A 20,474-nucleotide genomic window follows, 5' to 3' on the forward strand; every position below is an offset into this window, starting at 1 on the left:
TGCTTAGCAAAGTAATCGTTTTAGCCCAGAAAAATGTCTACCAGTTTTTTAAGCCCTTATAAAGCCCTTTATTCTTTTACTTAATCTAAGAAAATGGCTTACCGGTCCCCATAGGGGAAATGACAGCCTTCCAGCATTACATAGTCTTGTTAGAAATGTGGCCAGTCATACCTCAAGCAGAAAAGTCTGCCAACTGTTTCCCCCAACTGAAGTTACTTCATCTCAACAGTCCTGTGTGGAAACAGCAATCGATTTTAGTAACGTTTGCTAAAATCATCTTCCTCTTACAAACAGAAATCTTCATCTCTTTTCGGTTTCAGAGTAAATAGTACATACCAGCACTATTTTAAAATAACAAACACTTGATTGAAGGATAAAAACTACATTTAAACACCAAAAAACTCTTAACCATCTCCGTGGAGATGTTGCCGGTGCAACGGCAAAGAGAATGACTGGGGTAGGCGGAGCCTAGGAGGGATCATGTGACCAGCTTTGCTGGGCTCTTTGCCATTTCCTGTTGGGGAAGAGAATATCCCACAAGTAAGGATGACGCCGTGGACCGGACACACCTATGTTGGAGAAATTAGAGTTATAGAAACATTGTACAACATAGAAAGGAGGAAAATGATACATTTATTTATAAAGCACCACCAAATTCTGTTGTGCTAGGTACATAAGTAGGGTACACAACAACTCTAATTCACAGTAAAAATATAGATTTATAAACAGAATGCACAAAACAAATATAAGGAGGAGAACCACCTTGCATTGAAGAACTTAAATTGTAAAACTTAATGGAGACAGAAGGCATGGAGTGGCTGGTTATGGGTCTTTTATTTCCAGCAGTACGACATGAAAATTAAAGTAAAAATTAAACCATGTTTCAGATAGAGCAAGGAATTTTAAACAAATTTCCAATTTACTCATTATCAAATTTGCTTCCATCTCATGGTATCCTTTGATGAAAACTAACCATTAGCATTATATGGCAACAGTGTTTTCAGCTACATATAACATTGCTACAATCATTGTTGCAAACACTGTTGCCAGATAGCTAAAGACACCTACAGGTGCCTGAGCTCCCTTAGATTTACTCTTTAACAAAAGGATACCAAGAGGACCAAGCAAGATTGAGAATAGAAGTTGTTTAAAATGTAAAGCTGTATCCAATTCATTTAAAGGGCCACTGTAAGTAAATATTTTATATGCCTGTTACTAACTAACTACCCCAAATACTCTTTTTATCAATAGCATTTCATTAACATATCTCTACCGTATATCAGAAATCTTGTCTGCAAATTTAATTGTTTTCAAACCCACTCCGTGGGTATCCTTTGATCTGTACCAATCCGTTTACAATACCTAGGTTTCAAAATGGCGCTTTAAACACAATTTCATTGGTTTAAGTATTTTGAACATGCAGTGCTGAAAATAGTGGGCAGGATAACGTGACATCATCGGCGAATAAAAGATATAATTTTTAGAACGTTATGAAACTTCGTTTTGGAGAAAATATAGGTCAGTAGGTTTTAATTAATGTTTATTAACTTTAATATGTTAGTTGTTTAGCTTAAAAATTATAACAGAAAGTAATCCTTTAAGTTTAATTTTGACTTTACTGTCCCTTTAAGATTTATTTTTGTATGTTATGATGAAAAGGAACTTAGAAGGGGGTAATGTAAGCGGTCACACATAAAACCATTAGATACACAGTGGAATGAGTTATTCTATTTTATGAGATACACAAGACTTGATACAAAAACATTCAATAAGTGATAAAAAAATCCAGTCTTGTCAAAACAGAGCAATATAATAATGACAATACATTGGACTTTGCAAGCACAGAAGGTTACTGCTCATTTTCTTATCAAGTATTTACAATTGTTGTAGTGTCTTCCTTGTGTTATAGAGTACAGGGTTTATGTGTAAGTAAACTCTAAAGGGGCCTATCTATCAAGCTCCGAATGGAGCTTGAGGCTCCGTGTTTCTGATGAGCCTGCAGGCTCGCCAGAAACAGCAGTTATGAAGCAGCGGTCACAAAGACCGCTGCTCCATAACCTGTCCGCCTGCTCTGAGCAGGCAGACAGACATCGCCGGAAATCAACCCGATCGAGTACGATCGGGTTGATTGACACTTCCCTGCTGGCGGCCCATTGGCCGCGAGTCTGCAGGGGTCGGTGTTGCACCAGCAGCTCTTGTGAGCTGCTGGTGCAATGCTGAATACGGCGAGCGTATTGCTCGCCATATTCAGCGAGGTCTGGCGGACCTGATCCGCACTGTCGGATCAGGTCCGCCAGACTTTCTTAAATAGGGGCCTAAATATGTAATGGCATTGGAATTGATCTATGTATTTATAATTATTCTCTCTCAATAAAACCCGGAGGAGGCCTGGCCAAAGTAGGTTAACACTCTACCTGCTCAGATGTGATGAAGCAGCAACTGAAATATACTAAATGTTGAAAAACAGTATTTCCCAACTCTACCTCTGACAGGCCACTAATTAAGATACCCAAAAACATTTTTAATTTTTTGGGGGGAGCTGGTGCCGAGAAAAACTATTGTAGAGTAACACAGATGATTAGTTTTTCATTATAGTGCACCCAGACCAAATATATTACATATTCAGTAGCTATGGGTGCACAAAAATCCTAACTATGGGCTTCAAAGTAAATTACAAGTTCTGAAATTATTTTTTAAATAACTAATAAATCTATGCATATATAGCAGGTATTTAGATGAACTTAGTAGCTGCATCTTTATTTCTAAATGTAACTTCTTAGAAAAGAACAAAACTAATATTAAAAGAGCAATAAGGAATGGCCATCCGGACAGTTTTTATAGCATGACAGATAAACTTGTCAACGCTCACATTTCTGATCAGACAATTCAGTACATAATTGCTACTTGAAATTAAACTACAAAATACTAATGTATAAATACTACTACAAAATATCGTTTTGTTAAAATCTGAAGTAAAAATATTACTGCTACAAATTTAAATTTGGCCTTTAATTAAGGAATAATTACAAATGTAAGGCGTTTCATAGTTTTGGTTTTCAGAACAGGAAATAAGCTTTAACAGGAATATATAAAAATGTTTGTTTTATATCTATCAAATTAAAATTAAAGCATTATTTACATTAAAGGGACATGACACCCACATTTTTTCTTTCATGATTTAGAAAGAGAATGCAATTTTAAACATCTTTCTAATTTACTTATATTATCTAATTTGTTTTATTCTCTTGATATTCTTTGTTGAAAAGCATATCTAGATATGCTCAGTAGCTGCTGATTGGTTGCTGCACATAGAAGCCTTGTGTGATTGGCTCAGCATGTCCATTGCTTTTTCTTCAACTAAGGATATCTAAAAAATGAAGCAAAATAAATAATAGAAGTAAATTGTAATGTTTAAATTTCTATTCTCTATCTGAATCATGAAAGAAAGATTTTGGGTTTAGTGGCCCTTTAATTCTCCTACATCAGAGCACAAATGGTATTGCAAGTGAATAGTTAAAAATAAACCAAAAAAAAAACAAAAAAACTGTACCCTGTATACTTTGAAAGGATAGCACAGGCTAATATTAAAAGAGAGCAACACAAAAAAGTGCTGGAAAATTAACTGACGTGTACAAGCCTTATTTTTGTTTTATATTTAACACATTTTAAATTAAGGTACATTACAATATTAAGTTGTGCATTCATGAAAAAAGTTGGTGTTTACTAGCTCAAAGACTTGAGAGGATAATGGCAAACATGTACAAACTCCAGAGTATTTATGAAACACGAAAAGCTTAAAAGAAATAGTGGTTTTGTGCCAATTATAGGTTCTTAAAGGGACAGTCTAGGCCAAAATAAACTTTCATGAGTCAGATAGAGCATGTAATTTTAAACAATTTTCCAATTTACTTTTATCACCAATTTTGCTTTGTTCTCTTGGTATTCTTAGTTGAAAGCTTAATCTAGGAATTTCATATGCTAATTTCTTAGACCTTGAAGGCCACCTCTTTTCAGAATGCATTTGAACAGTTTTTCACCACTAGAGGGTGTTAGTTCACGTATTTCATATAGATAACACTGTGCTTGTGCATGTGAAGTTATCTGGGAGCAGGCAGTGATTGGCTAAACTGCAAGTTTGTCAAAAGAACTGAAATAAAGGGGCAGTTTGCAGAGGCTTAGATACAAGATAATCACAGAGGTTAAAAGTATATTATTATAACTGTGTTGGTTATGCAAAACTGGGGAATGGGTAATAAAGGGATTATCTATCTTTTAAAACAATAAAAATTCTGGTGTAGACAGTCCCTTTAATCATAGAGGGCTAGATTTATCAACGCTGAGGCGTACAGGGGCGCGTATACGCGCCCCTGTACGCCTCAGCTCGCATGTGTCGGGGCGAAATTACCTGCAGGTAATTAACATTGCACACGAGCGTGCAATCTCCTCGGTCGGACTCGACCGAGGAGATTTAATTTCGCCACAATAGAGGTGGCGAAGATGTTAGGGAAGCAGCAGTCTGGTGACCGCTGCTTGATAAATCTAGCCCAGAGTGTGGCAATTACTTTAGGCTTGCTTTGACTGGCAGATAGTTAAACCACCATAGCTTGCTTCCCATTGCATTGTGGGAATTGTAGTTCTTTTGCCCCTTCCGGTTCTAATTTGAGTCTACAGGAGGCCTGGGAGCAGTAGCTTTCTAAACAAGCACTAGTCCTTTTTCTTTTTAATGTGGACATGAAATAAGGGGGGGGGGGGAATCAGCTCATAAGCTATTTCACAACGATAAAAGCAGGTCACAATTTTGCTTTACTTTTAACCTTGTAAACTTTGTACATCTAAATAGAACATGTTATCTTTGTTAGATAGCAGGAGCCTATCTACATCTCTGGGAGGAATTTTATGTACAGAAGCATTTAAAAAGGGGCATCAGTCAATATTAGTATGCTGTGTAGACCAAGAATAATTATATATATCACTTTTAACCTTTTATAAGACGGACATCGAAGTCGTTCTTGGAGCATAGAAAAGGTATGCTTACATATTGTGCACTTGCTATCCAGTTAGTAAAGTCATGCACAATGGTATGCAGCAAACTTCAGTTTAATAGGCTCTAAAATTGGCATCTGCAAGTGACTAAAATTGCAGCATTCTGTGTAAAAGGGGGCACTTTTTGCATTTTAAAAATTGCAATATTGCCTTTTAGAACCATTTAAAACAGGTACATTTAATAGTCTGTGTATTGCACTGTGTCATCAAAAGGTGGTGTTAGATTTTACTTTATAAGAGATAATGTATGTTCTCAGGAAAAAAAAGTTAAATATTTAACAAACACCTTTTGTAACAGGCTTTAAAGCAACAACAAACAAAAAAATACACAGAGATAAAAAAAACATTTTTTTAAAAAGGGACAGTAAACACCTTGAGATTGTTATATACAATGTTTAGTTCTGCATATTGAAACAACTTTACAATACATTTTCATATTTTTTTTTCTCCATTCATGTATTTTAGTTGTAAAAATTTAACAATTTCTAATACCCAGAACTTGAAATGCAGCCTGCTGACTTCCTAAGGCACATTCTCTACGTATTCTCCCTAATTGGAATTAGCTGATAGCAACAGCAAAACAATGTACTTTACACAAACATTATGATAGTGGCTAGCCTTGTTGTCTGTGGACTAAAGCCCAGATTGGCTTCTCAAAAGAAGGCAAATGGTGGGTAGAGTTAGGCTGTTGAAAAAACAATTGCAGTAAAAATTATGTTAATGTTTTAAAAAAAGGGATGGCCTAGTCAAAATTAAACTTTTATGATTCAGATAGGGCATGTAATTTTAAGCAACTTTCCAATGTACTTTTATTATCAAATTTGCTTTGTTCCTTTGGTATTCTTAGTTAGGCGCTAAATCTAGGTAAGCACATATGATAATTGCTAAGCCTTTGAAGGCCACCTCTTATCTGATTGTATTTGATTGGCTAAAATGAAAGTGTGTCAAAAGAACTGAAATAAGGGGGCAGTCTGCACAGGCTTAGATACAAGTTAATCACAGAGGTAAAAAGTGTATTAATAGAACTGTGTTGGTTATGCAAAATTTGGGAATGGGTAATAAAGGGAATATCGAACAATAAAAATTCTGGAGTAGACTGTCCCTTTAAGGCTTGGCTGATAAGTTATTCAATAGCAACACAAGAGAAATATCTTGTAATTACAGGGAGTTTACTGTCCCTTTAACAAACATCCCTTGGGATTCTAGTATTCTTCCAACTACTGTTGGAAGCCATGAAAGTAGCACCACGATTAGCATGAAAATAAATATAATGTCCCATAAGAAGTTATCCTTTTTAACCCTTTTGACACGTCCGTGAGATTTAAACCATTCCACAACCTCATTTAATGTAAAATCTTGAGGTTCATAGCCCAGTTCCCTTTTTGCCTTCTCCAAACTAAAGTAATGTGTGACACCTGTCTTGTAGACTTCAGCTCGTGTCAGAAAAGGCTGAAAGTTATATATAGGGTTAATGACAAAGTGTACCCACTCTGTTATATATGCAAAGAAATATATAAGTATAAGAGGCAGGCGAACTGTAGGGAACTTGTAACCCAGACCTTCCACAAGAGGCCTGAAAAATTCAAAGCTGTTGATTGGCTCAGCATCTGAAATGAAGTATGGTTGACCAGCAGCAACATGTTTTTTTTCAGATTTCAGCGCTTCAGCAGCTAATATGTGAGCAGAGACAAGATTATCTATATGTACATATTGCACAAGGTTCTTAGGATCCCCATACTGAAACTTGAAAAGCCCTTGTTCAAGACAACTAACCACCCTGGGTAAATGTCTTTGCTCCCCAGGACCATAAATGCCAGCTGGTCTAAGGGCACATGTTCTTAAAAGGCCATTGTTACTTTTCAGTTTACTGTTATTTGCCTTCAGAACGATCATCTCAGCGATTGCCTTTGTGCGGGAGTAGTGGTCTGGATGAAGGTTTAAAGGGAAGTACGGAAGGGATTCATCACCATTTTCAATAACCTGACCACCAAAAACAACATTGAAGGTACTTGTGTAAACAAATCGTGGAACACCCATATTTATGCAGACTTGGATTACATTTTCAGTGCCTTTCACGTTGATATCGTCAATCATTTTTCTCTGTAACTGCTCTCTGCCAGACATTCCATAAGAAGCAGTATGGAACACACAGCTTACATCTGTAAACATGTCCTCTTGTTCAGAGAGATTGCGAACATCCCCTTGAATAAAGCGAATTCCTTCTGGCACTTCCTGAACTGGTTTCTGCACATCAAAGAGAATGACATTGAACCCCTTTTGATACAGGGTGCACCCTAGCCTGAAATAGAGATAAAAACATCAAGACTATCAGTAGTTTAAAATAACTATTTTGAATGAGGTTAACAATTATTTGTTTAAACATATTTACCAGAGGATATAAAACTCTTCTTTAAATTGATCTCTTGCTCATTTTTATATGGGATATGCATTATGTTTAAGGTTTCTAGTGTAAATAGAGTACCACAAAGCTACTAGCTAAAAACTAGCTAAGTGTATGTCTAGTTTTGCATATTTTAAACTAGCTGTTGCCCACGTGGATTTTGTGATTTGTTTTAAAAAAAAAAAAGAAGCGAAAAACGACCACTCGCAACGACATGTGGCCTCACATGTGTGCCCATTAGGTTTGCACACTTGCTAACATGAACTTCTTGAGTTTTCGTTAATTCTTGGTATTTCTCGTAATTGAAATACCAGTTTATATGTCTGTAACATCTTTGGTACATCTTTGGTTTTTGAGATATAGGTATCCTCATAAAATCAGACCCCCCCCCCCCTTTTGACCCCCCTTAAGTGGATTTTCAGGAAATGGTAAAAACACATATTTCTTTATTTTTAAAGGAGAATGTAAATAGCAATTTTCACGTCTGCAATATCTTTGTTTTTTGAGATATAGATATCCTCATAAATCACCCCCCCCCCATTTTCACCCTGCTTAACTGTATTTCCTGGAAATGGTAAAACATGCGTTTCTTTATTTTTAAAAGGAAAATATAAATACCAATTTTCATGTCTGTAACATCTTTGGTTTTTGAGATATAGGTCTGTAACATCTTTGGTTTTTGAGATATAGGTATCCTCATAAATCACCCCCCCACACACACACACTTTTGACCACCCTTAAAGGGACACCCAAATTGTTTCTTTTGTGATTCAGATAGAGCATGCCATTTTTAGCAACTTTCTAATTTACTCCTATTATCAATTTTTCTACATTCTCTTGCTATCTTTATTTGAAAAAGAAGGCATCAGCTTTTTTGGTTCAGTACTGTGGACAGCACTTTTTAATTGGTGGATGAATTTATCCACCAATCAGCAAGAACAACCCAGGTTGTTCACCAAAAATGGGCCGACATCTAAACTGACATTCTTGCATTTCAAATAAAGATACCAAGAGAATGGAGTAAATTTAATAGGAGTAAATTAGAAAGTTGCTTAAAATTGCATGCTCTATCTGAATCACAAATGAAAAAAATGTGGGTTCAGTGTCCCTTTAAGTGGATTTTCAGTAAATAGTAAAAATGGAGAATCTAAATACCGATTTTAACATCTGTAACATCTTTGGTTTTTGAGATATAGGCATCCTCATAAATCAGCCCCCCTTAAAGTGAAGGTAAACTTTGATGAATGAAAGCCCATTTTTTAAAAATACTATTAAAAACAGGGGCACTTTCACTCAAAGTTTAGAAAGCAGCCATTTTGATTAAAAACTTACCTTTGTTCTTTTCACAGCCAGAGCAGCTTCCCCCACCCGGAGATACTCTCTTCACACGACAAATGACTAATCCGGCTTCTTCCAATCACGGCTTTCCCCCCAGAGGAGTCATTGCCTGAGGCCATGCCATGATTGGAGGAAGCCGGATTAGTCATTGATGACGTGTGAAGAGAGGATCTCCGGGTCAGGGAAGCTGCTCTGACTGTGGAAAAAACAAAAGGTACATTTTTAATCAAAACAGCTGCTTTCTAAACTTTGATGAATGAAAGTGCCCCTGTTTTTAATAGTATTTTTAAAAACCGGGCTTTCATTCATCAAAGTTTACCTTCACTTTAAATGGATTTCGGGGGAAATGGTTAAACACGTATTTCTTTATTTTTCAAGGAGAATGTAAAAAACAATTTTCACGTCTGTAACATCGTCGGTTTTTGAGATATAGGTATCCTCATAAATGTAAAAAAAAAAAAAAAAAAAAAAAAAAAAAAAAAAGTGCCCTCCTTTTTCACCCCATTAGGGACGTAATTTCCAAAAATCCTTCCTTAGTGGGTGCCTACGTCATAAAAACAACATACCTTCCAATTTCACGTTCCTAGGTTAAACGGTTTGGGATGGGCGTTGATGAGTCAGTCAGGAGATTATATATATATATCCCCAAGAAAGGATAAGCACAGTCTTACAAGCTTATGCAACTGACAGGGTGCACTTTATCCAAAAGTCCCATCAAAAAGGCACTCACTGGTCTTCATAAAAAAATAACTTTAATTTCAGGTCATCAGTAAAACGACATAACGTTACGGTGCAGTCCAACACCTTTACCAAATGTTATGCAAAAAACAAACCTCCAAAAAACGGAATCCCAATCAAACACACATACCCCACCATATCATTACCTGTCTTATATACACACACACACAAACAATTAGAGCCGTTAGCGCCACCATGTTATAGCATCATGACGTCATCACGCTGCGTGTCGGCATGACGCGTCATAGCCAATCACCTGGCTCCTTGTCACCATGGCAACATATACACGGAAGTGTGTTACCACGTATGCATCATCCTGAGAGATGTAGCGCTGTATATTTTATAGCATCAAAGCGCATCATAATTGGCTATTATACAATGGCAGCGAGGGAACATAATAACCTGCACCACTTACTTAACAAATCGTTATATAAACCCATCGCTGTCATACCATATAATGCGCTAGCCATGATCAACTGACAGGATGATGCCAATCAATGTGTATTCCATATAAATTTTATCTTAAAAAATCTATACCACTCTAAAAACAATCCAAAATATATACAACACAATCACAGAAAAAAAAAAAAAAGAGGAGAAAAGAAAACAGAAATCAATAACGTAAGTAGATGCCCTATATGTTACCATTCCCTTCGTATCACTTGGAGTATAGGTATAAACCTGTGGGTACCCACTAGAACGAACATCCATGTGAATCCACTCTGGGTAATATCCTTCGGAAATATGGTATATAAATCCAGATCTCAGTCATTTAGTGTAGAATGGTCCGAAATCAAGGAAGGTGCTCAGTCCTCTTGATATTAAGGTATCCAATGTATGGATCCATTTTGTTTCCATCTGTAACAACTTCTTGGCTCTATTGCCACCCCTAGCTAGAGGAGGTACATGGTCAATCGGCCATAATTGCATTTGGCGAAATGGCGTACCACTGGCTGCTCCGAGTCCACTTTGTTAAAGGCTTCCCGAATTGCACAACGGTGGTTAGCCATCATGTCCCTGAAGCTCGTCACCCTCTTACCAATGAAGACCAAGGAGCATAGACAGATTAACTATATATATATATATATATATATATATATATATATATATATATATATATATATATATATATATATATATATATATATATATATATATATATATATATATATATAAATAAAACATGTGTGCTTGTGCATGTTAACCTGTGTCGGATGGTGTACCGTCTATTAGTGTGGGGGTGCTGAAACGTCTGGCCTCTCATTATGCTATTGCATGTGATGCAGCTTCCACATGTGAAGCATCCCTTTTTCTTCTGGTAACATTCAGTTGGATCGGTTTTTACCAATATATCCCTCAAATTCTCTGCCCTACGGTAGACCATCCGAGGTGGCTTCATCCTATGGAAGGGAAGTGTTGGATCTCCAAAAGCAACCAATGCTGCTGTACAGACCTCCTCAGCGCTTCACATGTAGGGGTATAAGTGGTCACAAAATTTAGTTGCTGATTATCCATATTGGGCTTCCTTTGTTTATCTTCCATGGGAGCATCAAGTAACCTTTCCTTGATAGTTCGAACCATTGTATAATCATATCCTCTCACCACTAACTTATTCTCCATTTCCGTAAGCTGCTCCATCATAGTGGGTACCTCACTATTGTTTTGGATGACTCACGTAAGCTGAGAGGTGACAATCCCTGTCTTTTGGTGCCTGGGATGGAAGCTCCTGGCTTCCAATAAGGAATTTCGATCTGTTGGCTTTGTGTACAACGATGACCCAAAGGAGCATCCATCATAGGCCTCCCCCTTATATATGTTCAGGTCTAAGAAGTATATCATAGCTTCACTGTATTCCAGTTTAAAACGTATTGGACAGTCCATGGAGTTCAAACATGACACCCACTGTTCCAATTCATCTCTGTTACCCCCCCACACACCAGAAACACATCATCAATGTACCGCACATAGTATAGCCTGTAAAAAACAGATATCCTCTACCACTAATACCCGAGCTCCTTGAACGGCTTCATGGCGCCACCATTTACTCCAAATTGGATTTAAAAGGGGCTTATAACCTTATAAGAATCAAACAAGGTGACGAATGAAAAACTGCCTTCAGGACACGTTATGGCCTATACCAATATAACGTGATGCCATTTGGTCTAAGTAACGCGCCAGCGACCTTCCAACATTTTATTAATGAAATCTTCTGTGACCTAATTGACGTATGTGTAATATACTTGGATGACATACTAATTTATTCTAAAACTTTACATGAGCATGAAAAACATACGCTGGGTGCTCACCAGGTTAAAGGAACATAAATTATATGCCAAATTCTGAGAAGTCAGGACATATAGGAAGGCTAAATACTTCTCAAAAACACTAACCCCCCTCTCCCTCCCCCCCCCTCCCCTCCTTTCCTCTCCCCTGCTTCTTCTTTCCTTCTCTTACTCCCTTCACTTTTCCGACTATCCTTACCTCTCCCACGAGACCCTGAAGCGTTGGAGCTAATCTCTATAGGAAACCGCGACATAACGGGCGGGACGGTCCGGGTGCCTCCTCCCCAGCAAAAAACCCAGCGGTCTTGGGGTTTTCGCCTCCTCTCACGGAACATAAAGCTGAATCCTACTGCCCTAATGGAGGGCTTTGTTGTTGTTGAGGTTTTGACTATTTACATTATCTGGAAGTGTTTTGTCCCCTTTCCTCCCCGGAGACCACTTATATTAACACTAACCTTCCCGGGAACTTACTTCACTTGTACCGGCTATGGGATGTAAATATAAATCTCCTCATATATCTTAAGCTGTTATTATGTTAATTGGATTGCCGCCTCGCCGGGGGTACTGCTTTTCTATATGATGTCACCCGATCCAGGTTTTGTTATTTACATGGGAAACTTTACTGTTGTTATTGTTGTTTTGTTGGTTTCCCCATCCCCCTCCCTTCCTCTCACCCTTCCCTTCCCCCTTTTCCCCTTCCAATGGGCTTAACCCCTCTCCCCATCCCTTGCCTTTCCTTTCCCCTCTCCCTGTTGACCCTCCCCCTTTCCCACCTCCCCCTCCCTCCCCATCCTGCTCCCCCCCCCCCTCCTCCCCCCCCCCTTTTTTCCTTTCTCCCCGATTTTAGGCAAAAATTTAAAAATGCCAGGTTGGGTGATAAATGCTTCAAGACTGTTTCAGACCAATACATAGACCATGAAGTAAAGTGCCTGCTATGATGCCATTTTTGTGAATAATTGAGTTTCGCCTCTTCATGTATTTCACTATCACTTGTTGTATTGCGCCCCCTGGGGTTTTTTTTTTTTTTCTCACTAAATAAAGAAATTTAAAAAAATTATATGCCAAATTAGAGAAATGTTCTTTTCATGTACAAGAGATTAAATTTTTAGGTTATATCATAACACCAAACAAAATACAAATGTATCCAGAAAAGGTAACTGCGATTTTAAATTGGCCAGTCCCAACAACTGTAAAAGCCTTACAAAGATTCATCGGTTTCGCAAATTTTTACCGAAAATTTATAGAAAACTTTGAAGATTGTGAAACCATTAACACAATTAACTAGCAAAAAACAAAAATATAAATGGACAGAAGAAGCACACCTATCTTTTAATACTTTAAAGAAGCAGTTTACTACAGCACCTGTACTTGCATTACCAGACTTCAACTCCCAATTTATCCTTGAAGTTGACGCTTCCAATACTGGAATAGGTGCGATTCTTTCACAGAAGAATAAAGAAAAGACAGACTCATCCCATAGCATATTATTCTAGGATGCTTAGTACCGCCGAAAATGACTATAGCATAGGAGATAAAGAACTTCTTGCAATAAAATGTTCCTTGGAACAATGGAGACACCTTCTTGAAGGATCTAGTCTCCCATTTATGATCTATACCGATCACAAAAATCTTGAATATTTGAAAATGAGTAAGACTCTCACTTCACGACAAGCCCGTTGGTCTATATTTCTAGACCGATTTAATTTCCTTATTAGTTACAAACCCGGAAGTCTAAATATCAAGGCAGATGCCTTATCCAGAGTATACGAAAAGAATCATTCAGAAAAGCTTGATTCTATTATACCTCAAGAAAAATTCATAGGAGTTTTAACTACTCTAGAAAAAGAAATATTAGATGTTCTACAGAACGATTCTAATAAACCTTCATCTTGTAAAGAAGATCCAAAGACTGGACTCTATTACCATAACTCACAATTATTCATACCCAAATCCCTTAGAAAAACTATCCTCAAACAAACCCATGATGGAACTTTATTCGGGCATCCTGGTATCAAAAAGACAACTGAATTAACTAGGAGGAATTTCTGGTGGCCTGATATGAACCACACTATATACAATTATATATCTAAATTGTGACGTGTGCGCTAGAAATAAATTAGAACACAAAAGACCTATAAGGCCTCTTATCACCTCTGCCAATCCCAGATAAGCCCTGGAGTACCATATCTATGGATTTTATTGTCGACCTTCCAAATTCGCAACATTATACCACAATTCTAGTAGTGATAGACCACTTGACTCGGTTAGCCCATTTTATACCACTAAAGGGTTTACCTTTAGCTTTAACAACTGCAACAGCATTCTTAGATTATATAGTAAAGCTACATGGGTTACCCACTACTATTATCACCGACAGAGGTACACAGTTCACCTCCTCCTTCTGGAGATCTTTATGTAAAATAATACAGGTAGACTCAAGATATTCCACAGCATTCCACCCTCAAACCAATGGGTTAACTGAGAGAGTAAACCAAACCTTAGAGCAATATCTAAGATGTTTCATTACTCACTTACAGGATGATTGGATAACTTATCTTCCAATGGCAGAATTCTCGTACAATAATTCTCTTTCAGCATCTATTAAAATGACACCCTTCTATGCCACCTATGGATATAATCCAAATACCATAACACTTTCTAAGACTGAAGTTAGTTCCCCTTGTGCCCAGGAATTCACAACCACCCTACAGGACAGATTAGATATCTTAAAGGTTCATCTCTCAAACGCGAAGGATTATCAAAAACGGTACTATGAACAACATCATAGACCGAGTCCACCCTATCAGATTGGTGATAGGGTTTTGTTGTCTGTCAAAAACCTCAAGTTACAAGTTCCTTGTAAGAAATTAGCCAATCAATTTCTTGGACCTTTCGAGATTCACAAAATTATTAACCCTAATGCTGTTCGATTAATTCTGCCTGACTCCTGTAAACTCCATCCCACATTCCATATCTCACTTTTGAAACCTTATACTGCTGAATCTACTGGTCCTAGTCAACTTCGACCACCGCCTATTCTGGTTGCAAACCAGGAGGAATTCGAAGTTGAGTCTATTCTTGATTCTAGAATACAACGACGTAAACTGGAATATCTTATAAAATGGAAGGGTTATGGACCCGAGGACAATTCCTGGCAACTTTCTTCTAAGATTCATGCTCCCCGTTTGATTAGAACTTTCCATCTACGGTATCCTGGGAAGCCTCATTTGGAATCCCCAGGGGCGATTCCTTAAGGGGGGGGGGGGGGAATGCGATATCCCTTTAAGGGTTATCCCCTCCCATCTCATCATCCTCCCTTTATTAGGCAGCTCTATCAAACAGACCTTGCCTGAAGATTGAAGCTTTACAGTTACTACCTCTTGCTAGTATTTCTCTCTCAGGTCATTCTACAGCAAACTTCTGTACTACCTTACTACAGAATCCTTTGGATTATTTCTCCCAGTGATTTCAGTTCTCTGACCGGCCCAAGAGTCCTACGCAACCGGATCTACTTGCCTCCGCGTCCCGGAACTAAGTCGCACACACACTGCTTGCAGATCGCCAACGGCGGTCTCTGCTCAGGACTCCTCTCTCAGATATGGTTACCGGGTATCGTATGCTCATCTAAATCACTGTGCTTGTATCTGTATATGTTACTCTTGTTGCAAGAATCCTTATTCAAGTACATATAACCATTATTTCCACCGGAACTGCCTGTTTCACTGCTTAATCTAAGAGACTGATTTTGTTATTACACTCTGAGTGGAATAACATCCTGCCTACAGGAAGCTTCTATTATAAGATTAACTCTGCATATTCTGCAATAATTTGGAGAGATTGTTTGCTTGGGATCTGTACATATTTTAGAGTGAATGTGTGTGTGCGTGAAGATTGGAAGCGGTTTACATTGAACTCAGACTTGGTTATTCATTTGCTACTGAGAGTTTGAACTGCAATCTATCTGAATAAGTCTATAGACTCCTTTCTGAACAATATTTCATTGCTCTATACCAAGATTTCACATTAATAGTCTCACCTTGTCTATTCAGGTAATTTAAACCTCGATTATCTGCTTAGAACATAAAAGAGCAACACACCTTTTATTCAAAGTAAAGGAATAATCTTTAATACAAGACCTTTCAAATTAAGACATAACACAAGGTGACAAGGAGCCAGGTGATTGGCTATGACGCCTCACGCCGACACGCAGCGTGATGATGTCATGACGCTACAATATGGTGGCGCTAACGGCTCTAATTGTGTGTGTATATAAGACAGGTAATGATATGGTGGGGTATGTGTGTTTGATTGGGATTCCGGTTTTTGGAGGCTTGTTTTTAGCATGACATTTGACAAAGGTGTTGGACTGCACCGAAACGTTATGTTTTACTGATGACCTTAAATAAAAGTTATTTTTTTACGAAGACCAGTGAGTGCCTTTTTGATGGGACTTTTGAATTTTGGATAAAGTGCACCCTGGCAGTTGCATAAGCTTGTAAGACTGTGATTATATATATATATATATATATATATATATATATATATATATATATATATATATATATATATATATACACATATACACAGAGAGAAGTGCACTCACAGGAACGAACAACTGGCTCAATACCATTGTTAGCCTGTTCTATGGCGATTTACCACCTGGGTGCAGCTTTTTAGCCCAGTAATGCTTTTCACAGAGAAGAAATTTCCTGTAGTATATCAGTCTGATCCCGCCTATTACGGTCAGTCCAGCGCCGAAATACCAGGCAATTCCTCTCTGAACAAGGAACACAGCAACCCCAGACGATCGTTTCGGCCTTCATTGGGCCTCGTCAGTGAGGTGTAGCTATATTCCTCTAAGCACACTGAGCAATGAGTCCACGTCTGGTTGCCCCTTTTTCCCATAGGGAGACTATATACACACACACATACCAGTATCTCACAAAAGTGAGTACACCCCTCACATTTTTGTAAATATTTTATTATATATTTTCATGTGACAACACTGAAGAAATTACACTTTGCTACAATGTAAAGTAGTGACTGTACAGCCTGTATAACAGTGTTAATTTGCTGTCCCCTCAAAATAACTCAATACATAGCCATTAATGTCTAAACCGTTGGCAACAAAAGTGAGTACACCCCCTAAGTGGAAATGTCCAAATTGGGCCCAAAGTGTCATTATTTTCCAGCACTGCCTTAACCCTCTTGGGCATGGAGTTCACTAGAGCTTCACAGGTTGCCACTGGAGTCCTCTTATACTTCTCCATGATGACATCACGGAGCTGGTGGATGTTAGAGACCTTGCGCTCCCCTACCTTCCGTTTGAGGATGCCCCACAGATGCTCAATAGGGTTAAGGTTTGGAGACATGCTTGGCAAGACCATTACCTTTACCCTCAGCTTCTTTAGCAAGGCAGTGGTCGCCTTGGAGGTGTGTTTGGGGTCGTTATGTTGGAATACTACGTCACAGTACATGTTGGCATTCATGGTTCCCTCGAAGAACTGTAGCTCTCCAGTGCCGGCAGCACTCATTCAGGTCTAGACCTTGACACTCCCACCACCACCATGCTTGACTGTAGGCAAGACCCACTTGTTTTTGTACTCCTCACCTGGTTGCCGCCACACACGCTTGACACCATCTGAACCAAATAAGTTTATCTTGGTCTCATCGGACCACAGGACATGGTTCCAGTAACCCATGCCCTTAGTCTGCTTGTCTTCAGCAAATTGTTTGGGGGCTTTCTTGTGCATCATCTTTAGAAGAGGCTTCCTTCTGCGACGACAGCCATGCAGACCAATCTGATGCAGTGTTCGGCATATGGTCTAAGCACTGACAGGCTGACCCCCCACCCCTTCAACCTCTGCAGCAATGCTGGCAGCACTCATACGTCTATTTCCCCAAGACAACCTCTGGATATGACGCTAAGCATGTGCACTCAACTTCTTTGGTCGACCATGGCGAGGCCTGTTCTGAGTGGAACCTGTCCTGTGAAACCGCTGTATGGTCTTGCCCACCATGATGCAGCTCAGTTTCAGGGTCTTGGCAATCTTCTTATAGCCTAGGCCATCTTTATATAGAGCAACAATTCTATTTTTCAGATCCTCAGAGAGCTATTTGCCATGAGGTGCCATGTTGAACTTCCAGTGACCAGTATGAGACCGATAACAACAAATTTAACACACCTGCTCCCCATTCACACCTGAGACCTTGTAACACTAATGAGTCACATGATACCGGGGAAGGAAAATGGCTAATTGGGCCAAATTTGGACATTTCCACTTAGGGGTGTACTCACTTTTGTTGCCAACAGTTTAGACATTAATGGCTGAGTTATTTTGAGGAGACAGCAAATTTAGACTGTTATACAGGCTGTACATTCACTACTTTACATTGTTGCAAAGTGTCATTTCTTTAGTATTGTCACATGAAAAGATATAAGATATTTACAAAAATGTGAGGGGTGTACTCACTTTTGTGGGATATTGTGTGTATATATATATATTATATTATATATTTATTCAACAAACTATAAGAGGAGAACAAGGACCAACAAAAATTACTTATGGCCCTGAACAGATAGGGAATCAAGCACTCTTGAAAAAATAGAAATAGAGGAAAAACAATCTGACTCTGAAATATATTTTTTATATATAAGAAATAAATCTCTGAACAGTACAATCACAGTAAACAATAAATGTTTATTGGTAGTGAAAAAAATAAAAAGAAGTAATTTTTGTTGGTCCTTGTTCTCCTCTTATAGTTTGTTGAATAAATACATTTTTATAGGGTCTGCACCATTTCAAAATAAATGTTCCTAGTTACTTCTCTTATAGAAATGACACATTTATAGTAGCCATTTGTCCTGTACTCCTTTTGGTTTCTTATTATATTATAATATATATATATATATATATATAAAAATAATTTTTAAAAAAATGAGAGCTACATTGTAATAAAAGCAGTTCATTTTTAATGTTTCACTGACTACAGGTTAAAGGGACATAATACTCATAAGCTAAATCACTTGAAACTGATGCAGTATACCTGTAAAAAGCTGACAGGAAAATATCACCTGAGCATCTATGTAAAAATGGAAGATATTTTACCTCACAATCTCCTCAGCTCAGCAGAGTAAGTTCTGTTACTGCTCAGCTGCAGGTAAAAAAATAAAAATAAATGAAGAAATGAACAGCAGCCAATCAGCATCAGCAGTGCTGAGGTCATGAACTCCTTTACTGTAATCTCATGAGATTTCACAGTAAGCTTCCCTTTAAAAGGGACAGTTTACTCAAAATATTTCTCCCCTTTAATTTGTTCCCAATGATCCACTTTACCTGCTGGAGTGTATTAAATTGTTTACAAGTAGCTCCTTTACCCTTATATTGGCATTTGAAATTGTTGATTTAGTATGTGGTATCCCCACCTATTCAGAAAGTTTGTGGCCGCGCGTACCATCTATAGATAAGCTTTGTAAACACAGCCAGCAGAAGAAATTACACTCCCAGTTGGATATAGCAGAGATAAGGTAATACAATGTTGATTTTCCATTGTTCTCTCAAAGTACCGGTGATTGTTTTAAGGACAGATATAAGATAAAGAGTCAGGTATATGTGAACAATGTGATACAGTAATGAGATCTGATTATACCTACAAGCTCAACCCATTTTATTAGGTTGTGGCTTCAAAACACAAAATCAGAGCTTTAATATACACAAATAAGCCTTAAAAAGCTAATTTTCATATATTTTTTACTCTGCAGTTGGTAAAAAAAGCAACTGTAAACACATTAAGGGAAAAACTATTTTACAGTGTACTGTCCCTTTAACCTGAATAGGGAAATAATATGAGAGTGCACGAGGCTCATCCCCTAAGCTGTCCCAGGACAGACATACAAATATGCTGCTTAGAAATCCTTTACAATGGGATGTGGCTACTGAGGAACTTTTGAGGTAAAATATCTTCCTTTTTTATATAGAGATGTTCAGGTTATATTTTCAAGTCAGCTTTTTACAGCTATACTGCAACACTTTCAAATGTTTAAACATTTGGGTATTATCGCCCTTTAAACAAAAAGGCAAATTAACAATAATGACTTGTTCCCCCTCCAGATAAGGATGGCTGACTGACATTTATCCTTGTTAGGAACCTCAAAGTAGCGCACTATGTATTTAATAGATATGTGCATAATTTCAGCTTTTATTATTGGTTAAACAAATGCTGAAATTGACCGCAGTCCACAGCATTTGGGTTATTTTAGTGCCAGATTTATTAGAGCAAAAGTGCAACACACAATTATATCTATGCAAATCCGGCATTAGACTTCCTCTCACTTCAGAAAAGTAATTTAATTCCCTGATAAATGAACAAGAGCAATATTTTTGCAGATTATTTACAAACACACTGTGCATGCAATGCGTCTTCCTACACGCTACAATAAAAGTCCACTATATTGTCTATACATAAATTATTTGTTAAGCTTTTCAATAGGAATAAGACTATATCCCTATTTGTGAACATCCAGTTGTAGGACAAACTAAGACTATGACAGGGAAGCAGACCATACCATTAAGCAGTCAAAAAGTATACTTCATGGTTTAGATAGAGCATGCAATAAAAAAAAAATCCAATTTACTTCTATTATCAAATTTGGTTTGTTCATTTAGCATCTT

The 20,474-nt window shown here is 37.8% G+C and overlaps 1 protein-coding gene across 1 annotated transcript in view; it reads right to left on the reverse strand.

Moving 5' to 3' along the window:
* Positions 1–614: 614 nt before the first annotated feature.
* SDR42E1 (short chain dehydrogenase/reductase family 42E, member 1) overlaps positions 615–20,474 on the reverse strand; it is a 32,829-nt gene continuing 12,969 nt past the window's right edge. The window contains exon 3 of the mRNA XM_053700723.1: positions 615–7,342. Coding sequence (XP_053556698.1) covers positions 6,202–7,342 — 1,141 coding nt within the window. The 3' untranslated portion in view covers positions 615–6,201. The remainder of the gene's footprint in view (positions 7,343–20,474) is intronic.

Source organism: Bombina bombina, chromosome 1 (assembly GCF_027579735.1).
Source record: "Bombina bombina isolate aBomBom1 chromosome 1, aBomBom1.pri, whole genome shotgun sequence".
Classification (NCBI taxonomy): domain Eukaryota; kingdom Metazoa; phylum Chordata; class Amphibia; order Anura; family Bombinatoridae; genus Bombina; species Bombina bombina.